General features: G+C 41.1%; 1 protein-coding gene across 1 annotated transcript; it reads left to right on the forward strand.

Annotated features, from left to right (window-relative positions):
- The first annotated feature begins 317 nt into the window (after positions 1-317).
- Positions 318-12,365, forward strand: LOC104911804 (protein disulfide-isomerase A5-like). The gene is made up of 5 exons (XM_010713924.3): positions 318-430; positions 1,200-1,245; positions 7,126-7,218; positions 8,448-8,508; positions 12,271-12,365. The coding sequence occupies exons 1-5, from the start codon at positions 378-380 to the stop codon at positions 12,363-12,365; spliced, it is 348 nt and encodes a 115-aa protein (XP_010712226.1). The 5' UTR covers positions 318-377.
- Positions 12,366-12,396: the final 31 nt, after the last annotated feature.

Below are 12,396 nucleotides of genomic sequence, written 5' to 3' on the forward strand. Positions count from 1 at the left end.
CATCAGTGTATTAAGAATATCGTCATCTTAAATGTTGACTTCCTAAATTTTATGTTAACCCCTTGAATAGAATGTCAGCTGAGGTACTTAGACATGCTAGGATGGTCTCATTTTCTGCTGGTTGGAGCATGACATCGGAATGGGGATTTAACACAGTCCACTGTGTCTTGCCAGGCAAACTGAGGAATTTAATTGTCTTTTCCCCAAAACTTGGCTGAGCTGCTTCTAAATAACCATTAGGTACTACTAATGCTTTTGAGGAAGCAGAGCAATGAGTTCTCAGAACTGAATGCATTTGATTTCTTTCTCTTGTAACTGTTTTTCTTCCAATATGTGTTTTTTGCAGTGACACTGAGAGCCGAAAATTATGCAAGAAGATGAAAGTAGATCCTAATTCAAAGGAGAAAGGAGTGGAATTACTCCATTATAAGTGAGTGCTGGGCTGGGATTTGTAGTTCCTAATTGTTGATGCCCCTGTTAGGACCATTTGTTTTCCTTACAGCTTCATTTTGCTGCAGCATGAGAAGTTATTTCTACTATGCCCTCTGACATGTGAAGTTGCTTGCTGTTTCTTCAGTTTAGAAGCATGTGTTGTAACAGAAGTTAAGATAAATTTATTGTGCTGTTGAAGAGAGTACATGATCTGGGCTTGTGGGAGAGGTGCCCAATAGACTAAAACTACCCAATGCACAGGGCTGATGGCTGAGATTTGTATCTCTTGCTTTTTCTGTCACTTGCCTACTGGCATGTGTCTTGGACAGTTGGCTTCACCACTCTGCTCCTCTTCTAACTTGAGATAGTACTTTGTAAAGTACTTGGAGAGAGGAAAATGGAATGAGACAGCAAGATATCTTCTTCCTGAGAATAATAGAGTGGGAGTACTGTAAAATGTAAGAGATACCAAGCAGCTGCATCTCCAAAGATCATGCCTTATTTTTATTAAAATTTTATTAAATTAAATTTGATTGTTAAAGCTTCAGAGAGGAGAGACCTGTTTGCATGACACGCTGTTTTGCACCCTGCCTTTATCCTCAGTTTTCCCTTTTCCTCCCCTGCTTAAATTGCTGTGGTGTAAATTCTACTGGGTTCTGTGGCTTTGGCAGGATAATTTTACTCTGGTTAGTTAGAAGTGAGGGAGCTGTGTGATTTCCAGCAATGCTACTGTAAGTTAACACTGTTACCCACTCCTTGTTCTACAGGGATGGTGCATTTCATACTGAATATAACAGAGCTGTCACCTTGAAGGTAAATTTAAATATTTGATTATTATTTGGTTTAGGTATGGGAGAGAGATTTGTGGGTTAAACACAGGTGTTGATATTTTTTCACGCTGAAGGCATGAAAGGGAGGGTGGTTAATCTTCATAAGCAGCTGTCAGAATGACCTAAGGGCTTTTGTGGATGCATGCATCTGCCAACCACAGATCCAGAAAAGCTGTGTATTAACAAGATTGAACCCATGTTAAACAGTCATATAAATTGGGAGTTCGCTTCCAAGCTGGTTACAAATAGGGATTTTCTTATTTTCATTACCAGGTCCTATTGATGGCAATATGACTGAAAGTATTAGCTGATACTGAATTTTTTTTTATGGAAATTTCTCTGAGGTTTTTAGGCCTTGCGTTTATAAATTTCCAGGAGTTGAGTGGCCTGCTCTTTGATCATGGAACTGCAGTTTCTATGGATGTGCCCAGAGCGCAAGGGGGATGAAATGACTTCCCGTTTTCTCCGAATCTTGAGACAAAGCAGCCGGAAGCAGTGTTCTGTGAGCACAGTGGGAAAGATATGAAATTTGACTGATTGAGGGAATGACAGACTGAAAGCACAGTAAGCAAGGTGAAAGTGAGCAGCCTTCCTCAGCAAATCCCCAGTGAGGTGCTGGGAGTATCCTCATGTGGGGCACGTGATGATTTGGCTTCCAGAAATAACTTCCACCCAGTTCTGGTGGCAATTTGTTTTTCTTTCTCTTCTTCAGCAAACTTGGGCTCTGCACAGTCACTGAAGCTTGATGAGTCAATCCAGGCTGTCAGAATTAGATTTACATCTTTCCTCTGCCTTGTTCAAGGATTTGGACTGGGATGGAGGAAAGTCTGTGTGCAGTGTTCTGTGAACTCTATTCTGTCAGAGTGCCCACTTCTAAGCATGCTTCCTCTGTTACCTTCCTTCCACAGCCAGAGTTGTTGTGGGGTAGATGATGAAGAGGCTTGTCTTGGAAATAAACTATGACTTGAATCATCCATTCAGCAGGATTCACATGAAGTGAGAAGAACAGAACTGTGCATCTTCACCTCTCCTGCAGCAAAAATGCTGCCTGGGTTGGATAAGCCAGCCCTGTCAGCAAATGCCTCAGGCTCCTTGTGTACTTAGTGAGGAAATGCACCTGATGCTTTTTATTTTTATTTTTTCCTCCTGGTGGGTGGTGGGGTGAAGTAGACTGATTAGTTGCCTAGATGTGGGTGGTTTGAATACTCGTTAAAACGTCTTTCCTGCTCTCCATACAACACTGCAACCAGGAATTAGTGCTGTGACTCTTCCTTACAGAGAGGATGAACTGGAATGCACCTGCGGAGCCCCAGGGACTGTTCCAGCTGAGATGTGATCATAGCAGAACAGGAACAGCATTTATTCTTTTAGTTGCCATTTTGTGATATATTTTTCCCCTTCCCTCCTACCTTTAGGTGTTTCTTTCTGGCTGGTGAGGAGAAAGCATGTCTAGAGTGACCCCATAGACACACACGGGATGTGTGAGTTTAGTTTGGACAGAACAGGTTCTGAAGCTCCTGTCTTCCACAATCTCTACTCCTTCTTAAATTAACAACCTCTCTGAAAGAACTGCTAATGATTTACAGATTGGGCAGCGCATCAGAGCCGGGCAGTGGTCAAAGAACTCAGCTGATCCGGGCAGTGGTCAAAGAACTCAGCTGATTGTTTATTTGTTCTGCTGCTCATGGCTGTGTGAATACTGTTTGTATTTCTCCCTCTGCACCACTTCTCCATGCCTTCTTGTATTCAGGCAATGGCCCTTCTTTCTTACCTTTTGCTGCGTTTGTGAGAAGTCTCTTAGTACGCTAGAAACAGCAAGCAGCAGAGGGGATATCATTACACTGAGTTTCATACCCATTTTATGGACAAGTGGGCAGAATGAGGAACAGACATTAAAGGACTTGTTTCATGTCATTCAGCAAGTGTGTGGCAATAAAACTGGGATCTTCTTCCAGGCATTCTGTAGACATTAATATTTGTGTGATGTTTTGGAGAATAGTGGACGCAATTCTGAGGAGGAAGTGCTTCATTACTGTAAAAGGATTCTTCTGAAGTAATCAGCAGTTTCATAGATAGGGCTGATCCAGCTGATAGCGTACTTAGGCTTTTAAGAAAAGCTTTTCATTTTTTCAAGTGACTAAATCCTTACGTAATTAGAAGGGTCCTTGTGGGTTAACTCTTAGAAAAATGAGGAATGAAAGATAGCACAGTGCCCTGCAGTGAGGAGATGTCAGTAGTCAGAACCCCTGCTGCTGAGACCTTGGTTAGGATCTGAGCTGTTGGAGAGTCTGATAAAGAAGATGGATGGCAAGAGAATTAAGTTTGATCATGAAAAATTTTTAAGAATAGTTTAAAAAAAAAAAAAAATAAACTCTTTAAAGAGTTGAGAAGGCTCACAATACCAGTGGCTTGTCAGTAGGAAAGCAAGAACTTGTGGGATAACAAATACAAGAGGGATAGAGGGACACAACTCCAACTATGCTGAAGTATCAGCAGGTTGTTGTAATAGGATTTGAATTAGTTGCCCGGATGTGGTTGCCCTGAAAATACTGGCTTAGCAAGAGTGAAAAAGTCAAATGATTAGTAAAGGAACAGAGAGTGGAACAGGAGATGTTACTCCACCATCTGAGTTCATTGTCTTGCATCAAGTATGTAATTCTTGGTGGCCACAGTGAGTGGCACATACCAAGGTACCATAGAAGGGCAATAACACTGGGTCAGAAGTATCAGTGCCTTGAGTATCTTTGGGGGAGCTTGGGAAAAAGACAGTGGGAGGGGGATTGTGATCGATGTACGTGTAACTGTGAGTAGCTTTAGGAATGGTACAATTACCTGCTTTTTCTTGAAATGTTGGTGCAAGCGGTGACATTTTGAGGCAGCTGATTTCTAACAACTCTGCAATGTTTTAAAAAAAAGTTATGGTACATATAGCCATATGTTGTGAAAGCTAAGAATTTAAGTCTTAAAATCGGCATTAGATAGTCAAAGTATATATCCATTGATAGCAAGCACAGAGGTACAAATACGACAGCTGGTACAGAGCCAATAAACTCCAATACTTTTTTCCAGAAACTGAGTACGCAAGATAAAAATGGCATAGTTTTTCTGCCGGGTATCTGTAGTGATCTGCTGTTGGATGTCCGAGGTTAGATCACTTTTTGATTTTAACTGGTTACTTTAACCACATCATATCCTAATTGCCATACTGCCATAAGGCCAGTATCCAGGCTGTGTTTATTATTCTCTGAAACCTTTTCTGGAGGGTAAAATACAGGGAGAATTTTACTGTCTTTCTAAAATGGAGAAAATTCTTTCAAGTGTAAACCTACTGGCCAAGGGAATGGACTAACCCAGTAAATTAGACCAGCTCTAAAGTCTGTATCCTTTTCAAGTTTGCTCTTGTAGGACGTGTGTGTGTAATTAAGGAAAGTTTCCTTATTAATGCAGTAGAGATGCTATACTTGAAAGGAGCAAAAAGTGCATGATGTGTTTCCATATTTATTTTTTTCGGGTTAAAACCCATAAATGATAGCCAGCTATTCTACTATTAAAACTGGCTTGATTTTGGCAACATCTACTGGACACAGCCACATCCTGTGTTCTACTGAATTGGTATTTGATGTTCAGAGCTGTTGCAGGGGCTCAGGCAGTGGGTAACAGCCCAATGTGGGCCTGCCGGGGTTGCAAAGCCGGATATCAAAGCATGTCCTGACCCCATCACGGCAAGGCAAGAGTGGAGCTGGTTCTGCAGCATGGGAGCTGCTGTGCTGTGTCCTGGACCTTGCTCAGGTCTCGAACTCAGCACCCAGGGACCACTGTTTTTCTGCAATTAGATAGTACTGTGGTTTGTTTGTGGGGATTTTTCTTTGCTGTTTAAAAGCGCACAAGAAACGCTCTTCACAGAGCGGAGTAATGAGTGTGAGGCACCGCGCTGCCTGCTCATGCCAGAAGACATTACACATCTAATTTTTCTTTCTTGGCTGAGAGGGAGAAGCTGCAAGAATTAAATCTCTTTAATCCCTCATTCTCTAACCACATCTGTTTCTACATCATTGAACTTGGCACACAGGAATTCTTGAAACTAGCAGTCAATTGCACTCATTAGCTGTTTAAAATGCTGACCCCTCTCTCTTCCCCAGCAGCGTACATTTGAGGTCTGTGCAGACCAAGGGCAAGCAGAATTGATGCAGTGTTCCTAAGGTTGGAATATCTTCCTGGTTTGGTCTTCCTGCCCTCTCCTTTCTCTATATGTTATTAAGTTTTCTTACAGCATTGTTTGGGATGCTGATGCCTGTAGTTTTAGAGCTTTTTACAGCTGTAACTGCACTGTTACTCAGACTTCTTCTTGATAGCTCATTTCTCTGCTAATGCCACATTAAAACAAATTTATTCTACGTAAAGTGTTTGTGGTCCCAAAACAGCTACTCACCCCTTAGATCTTCTTACTGGGTACATTAAGTGCTTTGGTTGTTGTCTAGTGACTAATAAATGCTGCCTCTTACTATAAGACAAATCTCTTTAATGTTAGCTGGGCGAGTAGACAGTCATTAATGCAATAATGCTGTAAGCTGTGAATCCTCCCAAGTCTTGTCGTACCAGCTGAGATGCAGGAAGATGAGCTGAACTCTACTATCTGTTGATAAGCTGTTGGAGTGTTGTACAAGTGCAAACCTACCAAAGACAGAAAGATGGCAGAACTGTCTCTTGAGTCTGTTTCAGTGGCATGTGTCACCAGGTGTACTGATAACCTGCTCTTGAGAAGGTGGGTTACAAACCTGAATGGCGTGGAGCTGTGTCCCTCGGGTCCTGTTGTTGTCACCAGATCAGCACCTTCCTCTTGGACCTCGCTGTGTTATTGACAGCAAAGTTCTTGTCTGGGAGTGGATGCATGCCTGCAAGTGGACAGAGTGCCACAGAGAAAGAAAACAAGGTCAATCTGAGCTGTAAGTGATCATAAAAATCCAGGTGTTGTGTTTTCTATAGCACAGACACCTGGGGATAAGTGATGAAACCAACACCTTCACACATAGCTGGAAACTTCGGGCAGTGATGCTCTGCCGAAATCTGTGGAGAGCCAGCCTCTCATTGACTTCAGAGGACTGAAGTTTTCCTCAGGTTCAGTCTGAGATTTGAACCAGTAGGAAGTATTTTTGTGATTAAGGGAATAAGCACATCAGTCAAGTACAGTGTGCATATATACTCAGCTTATCAAATATCGGAGCTGCAGAATCAAAGTGCTTCACATTTCTGGCTTCTCTTACTATGTTTCTTTGTTATACTCCTTAAAAATCCATTAAATGCAGTTTCTAGTTGAATGGATCATAGGGGAGACTGTTGGTAGATTATTTTCCCATTGACCAAAAGCTTAGTCTCATCTATAAGTTTGGAATTCATTGCTTTTGCTATGTGAGTATCAGTGTGCCCTACAGCTGGTACTTCTGGATCTAAAGGTTATACAGATCCAGTTAAGGGCATGGAACGTAACCTCTACATAGAGAAATCTTTCCTGCTAAGCCAGGGACCAGCTGTGGAAATATTGCAGATCTACTACCACTGAAACAGCTCTCTGAAGGATCCTTGAAGCTGTTGACTATGTGTTGGTCCACCTCCACACAACTTTCCCCAGTTTTGTAATAGAAATGGGCACCATTAAGTGAGTATATCATTTGTAAGGAAGTTAAGCACCAGCGCATCACTTAATTCTGCAACAAGAGATTTGTGTTCAATTTCATTATAGCAAACGTGTAAAAATGGAAAAGCAAAAGTGTTTATTGCGTGGGATTCACATGACAGTATGGATTTGAGTTTGAGTTCAGGTTCTCATTTGTTTTGCTTTAAAAGCTGTTTTTCCTGTTTCCTACAGTCTATTGTGGCCTTTCTCAAAGATCCAGAAGGCGCTCCATTGTGGGAGGAAGATCCTGAAGCCAAAGACATTGTGCATGTTGACAGTGAAAAGGTATGACAACTGAAGAGATGTTCTGTGTGTTTTGTAATTGTGTGGGATGTGGGGAGTGTGCATGTTTGTATAAACTCTTAACGAAGCACAGTTATTTCCTTTGGAAGGAAATTCTACAGTACACAGTTGTTAAAGGGACATAACAAAATTTGTGGATTATGATAGAGCAAGGTCTCCTGCTTCCTTCCTTCTTTCCTCTACCCTGTGTGTGGTCATGGTGTTAGTCTGTGAACTACATAGCAAGCATCAAGTCATTATGGATGCTGTAATAGAAGGGACATGTTTGTCTCAAAGTGTAGCAGTTTGCAAGATGCAGTTGCTGCAGGATGCAGGTAAGAGATAAAAATGTTATTCTTAAAACTGCAGGTTGTCATTAAAGCTTAGATTCTCTCATGTGCCTGAGGTCTTTTCAGGAAGTCTGGAGCACGTAGGAGCAGAATTTGGGTCTTGAGTGATTTAACCTTGTACAGTAACCATCTGCAGTGGCAAGTGGAAAAGCTGTAAATAAGATGAAAGTACCTTAATAAGCTAGCACCACCAGAGAGCTACTCATGATATTCTCTCTAATATTATCAGCTTGGTCTTTTGTATTAGTTTTCTAGTCTATTGATTTTTAAAACTTTAATTGATTGGGCACTAGCTGGTATTTTGTAAAGGGCCTTTTCAATTATCTAGCTTTCATTTTTAATATTAGAAACAGTTATTTTGACATTCTGTTTTTGTAGGAAGATTAATTTTTAATGTTTACCTTCTGTACTCTATTATAAGTCTTCCAAGGATTGTGTTCAATTTGAAAACTTGATCTGTTTTTTTCTACCATGCTGGTAGTAAAAAATCTATTCTTATGGCCTATTCTATTTCGTAGTGTGGAATTGAAAACTTTGTTTATTACTGAGTCCAACTTATTGAATTGGAATATGTTTTTTTTCGTTAGGTTGCAGATTCTGAGTTGAGAATGGATGAAACAGTACAACTTTCACATCTGGACTCCAAAAATGCTGGTCTTAGCTATTTAGAAATATTTGAGTCTATAAGATGTTCTGTCATCTCCTTTCAACTTAAAGTTCAGCAGGCAGAAGAAACTTGAGTCTTGTTTGTTTGGAAGTATGACCTCTTCATTTCCCCCAAATAAAAGAGAATAAATTCTACTAAAATGTTGACTTTTTAAAGTTTAACAAAAGTGTATGTTTATGTAGGCCTGTACTTTGTTTGTTTGGTTCGTTCGCTAGGAATTACGAAGGCTTCTGAAGAAGGAAGACAGACCCCTTCTGATGATGTTCTATGCCCCATGTAAGTAATGTAGCACATCTTGCTGTCAACTTCACTGAGAAATGTTCAAGTCTGACTGGAAGCCTCGCTTGTGTTTCACTGACACCATCTTATACTGTCGTCATCATTGAAATCCATGTGGTGTTTGCCTGTTTGTGTTCAGTTTTCCCCTCGTTCCTCTGCTGCATCCTAGGCTGACAGTGTTTTTTCCCTTTGTCTCAGTCTTGTGTTGAGCATCTAGTTCATGTAAGTTTTTTACTTGTTGTCCTTCCTAAATATGTATGATAGTAGACAGAAGTGTGATATGCTGAGCTCATGTGTTAATACTACTTTCTGAGAGGGTCTAGCCCTCTGGTCTATATGGAGCTGGAAATGCAGATGAATATTCCACGTGCTTTTTACTTTTGCACTTTGGGCTGCAGCATAAAACAAGCAGTTATACACAAACAAAAGCTCTCTAGAGTAGCCCCTGGAATAGAAAGAAGCTCTATTTGTTCTCAGTAACTCCATTTATTCTGCAGGTAGTGGGAATAATCAAGAGCAGGAATACTTTTTCTACTCCATGTTCAATTTTTTTTTCTACTGGATGTTTCAATTGTCCCCAGCAGGAGTATCTTGAATATGGGGTTCGTTGGTAGGGTGGCAGGAAGGAAAGAGAAGAATCATTGGGGTTGCTCTGTTTCTTTTGTGACATTGTCACTGCACTGCTCCGAGCTTGTCATTGCATTGGCTGCTTATTCAGCTTTTGCAGATTTACAACTGGTGACAGGTGTGTTAGAGGCTTTCCAGCTCTTTAGAACAAAATACTGCTGTGCTGGAGCTGTTGCTCAGCTGGAAAGAAGGGCAGCCATGAGAAAGGCGTGAATGTGTGCCTTAAGCTGGAAAAGCCTCCCAGTGCTGTCCTGATCATGAAATTCATGCAAGGCATTGCTAGCATTTCATTAGTTGTTTCTCTTCTAAAATGAGTGCCCCATGGCAGCAATATCTAGTGTTTGAGTGTATTTTCTCTGGTAATTATTGACTGAAACGCCATCCTACCTTTTTTAGTCTCCTGAGAGTACCTCCAAGACGGCCAGAATGTCCCAAGACTTAGCATAATGCATCAGTAAGAGGGTGTTTTTTCTTTAATTAAATTAGCAGCAGCACAGGGCCTTCACGCTCTGTAGCACGCCTGCAGCCTGCCCTGGCCGTGTCAGCAGGGGACCACAGGCCCGCTCTGCCTGTGCCTCGCCTCATGGCAGGCGCTTTGCTGCACAGCACCGGCGCAGTTTACCTGTATCGTGAATAATTGTTTTCCACGACTGAGTCTCTGCCTTAAATGTGCCTTATCTAGCCTTTGGTTCTCTTTGAACCGTTCCCCCAGAAACCCTCCTCCTTCCAGTTTCTGGTCTTTGAAGTGGCAAAACACCTGCTAGTCTGCAGTGCTGTAATACCTTTGCTGCTTTCTGAACTGCTGTGAAGGAAGCCTACTTGTAAGGTTTTTCCCCCCTCTGATTTCACGATTCTTAACTCCCTCATCTTTTATTTAATACATGAGACCTTCTGACTTGACTCTTATCCAGTTTTTCTTTCCTTACTCTCGCTCTGCTTACTACAGGCAGAATACGTCCAGCAGTTGCATTAAAGCACTCGCTTTGGGGAGCTGGAGCTGTGGATTGCTGTCTTGTAGTGTTACTGTTTGTACCTGGCGGCAGCAAATCCAAGGTGATTGCTAAAGGGAGTTCTGCTTTTCCTTATGTGCAAGGGGTGAGCCAAGGGGGTCTTTGGTAGGAGAGGACATCGGAGTCTTTGTCTGGGAAGGCATGAGGAAGACAGCTGCCTCATTTTTCAGCTTCATTGCAAGCTTTGTTGGAAATCCATTGTGGCAGATTCAGGAAATGGATTCTTTGATTACATGCTAGTGCGGAGGGAGATGAAAGTGACTGCAAACTTAAATGTAGTTTCTTTAATATTTCAGGAATGCTTGATCTGAGTGAAACAACTCAGAGCAAAGGCAAGCCTTTTCCTCAGAAGATATTATTACCTGCCATTTGAAGCCCATTCACTCTACTTTCTGACTTTAATATAAGTCAGACAGCACTAAATATGAAAAATTAGATATACTTACAGGCATTCAGATTTACTTAGAGCTAACTCTGCCAAAGAAGAATCCTGCAAAAGACAGTCTGCTTTTGGCAACAAAAATGAGCTGTTTAAAATGTCATTGAAAACAAGACTTTAAAAATGGAGATGTTACCTAGTGGAAAAACTAGTATGTGTTCAATTAAAAAAGCAAGCAAACACTTTTCACTCAGAATACAAGAGAAAATAACAGATGAGAAATGAGTTTTTTGAAGTTACCCTTGAGGTATGCCCACATGGCTTATCAGAGTCCTGAACAGTGTAGCGTGAAAATGCATGGTCAGGACAGGTTGCTCTGAGGTAGGTTTGGGATCAGGGAGCCCGAGGCAGCAGAAGGAGCATGAGTGAAGTCTGGGGGAGGAGGCTGACACGTGCCTGAACTGGAGAGGGGAGTCCAGGGAGAGGTTCCCAAGGGAGAGAGATATGTAGTTAGGGGAAATTTGTAGCCTGAGGTTGTTAAAGAAAGCAGAAACAGAGGATTCAAAAGATGGTGTTAATGGCTTATATCTTTTGATGCCTGTCCAGTGGTTTGGATGAAGTTGAGACTTCAGTATACCTCAAATGAGTGGTCCTTGCCAACCAAGAAATCATTGCTTGAACCAGCACTAATTTAACAACCTCATTGGCAACTGGAGCAAAGAGATCAAAGGTGAAAAGACCACAGAAATGAGCTCTTTCCTCTGATTAAAGGATGTTCTTTCCAGGCACGCTGGTGTGATCCTAAACCAGGGGCTGCAAAATCTTCTTTTATGAAAGTTATTTTCAAAACCATTCTCTCTTCACCAGGAAGAAAGAGTTGACATCTGTCCTGTGGTGGACCAAGAGTCTCTACAATAAGTGCCTGAAGTGCATGGCTGCAGCTTGCTTTGTTTCATGCTCTCTCCCCTCCCTCAGTTCCCAGTGTGCGTGTGCATATTTTACTTGGCAAGGGTGAAACCTGCTGCTTACAAGGTGATTTATTGCTAATCTGCTTAGTGCTCAAGAGCGTCATCAAAAAGCTCTTAGTGTACTCCAGCTTGTCTTCCTTCCTTACTCACTGTTTCTCTTCCCCAGCACATAAAGTTCTTGCATCTTATAAGGGCTGTTGCTTCTCCCCAGTTATCATCTCTGTTAACAGAGCACAACTTAACTTTTGAAGTCTGTTTAATGTGTTTATGAAGTGTCTTAAATCAGTTGCAAAGACTTTTAAAACTGAGGTGTATCTGAAGTATATCCTGATTTTTTTTATTATTATTTTATTTTCCCTTCCCCCCTCCTCCCCACTGATAAAAGACTAATTCTAACTTTCCTGGTCACTAGAATGCCCGTTCAAAATGCATGAAGCTTTTCATTTGACTTGATGAGTAAAACATCTTTCAGCCTGCATTCCAGTGTGGTTTCAGCTTCAAGCCTGAAAATATAGATGGTGTTGCTCATTCCAAAACAAGGATGAGAAATGAGTAATGTGAAAAACTTTCATGTAACATATAGCATATAACAAGAAGCAATGTTCTTAGAAAATAAAAATCTAATAATTAGTGGAAAAAAGTACGGATTTAAAAAAAATATTTTTTTAAAATAAAAAATGTGTAGTTTAACATGCTTTAGAATGTAGGTCCTGTAGAAGAATCTGAATGGGGTTGTTGACATATTGCTTACATAATTTCTTTTTTCTTTAATCAGGGTGTGGTGTTTGTAAGAGAATGATGCCGTCTTTTCAGCAGGCAGCCACAGAACTGAAGGGTAAATATGTAAGTGAGAAGATAAAATTTATATGAAATACGAAAAGCCCTTTTAGATGCTTTTTTT

This window comes from Meleagris gallopavo, chromosome 7 (genome assembly GCF_000146605.3).
Source record: "Meleagris gallopavo isolate NT-WF06-2002-E0010 breed Aviagen turkey brand Nicholas breeding stock chromosome 7, Turkey_5.1, whole genome shotgun sequence".
NCBI lineage: Eukaryota > Metazoa > Chordata > Aves > Galliformes > Phasianidae > Meleagris > Meleagris gallopavo.

What these genes read in the sequence shown, in the direction of transcription:
- LOC104911804 (XM_010713924.3), top strand. Translation starts at nt 378, where the DNA reads ATGAAAGTAGATCCTAATTCAAAGGAGAAAGGAGTGGAATTACTCCAT. An exon ending in ACAGAGCTGTCACCTTGAAG is followed by an intron (nt 1,246 to 7,125) that starts GTAAATTTAAAT and finishes TGTTTCCTACAG; the next exon opens with TCTATTGTGGCCTTTCTCAA. An exon ending in GATGATGTTCTATGCCCCAT is followed by an intron (nt 8,509 to 12,270) that starts GTAAGTAATGTA and finishes TTCTTTAATCAG; the next exon opens with GGTGTGGTGTTTGTAAGAGA.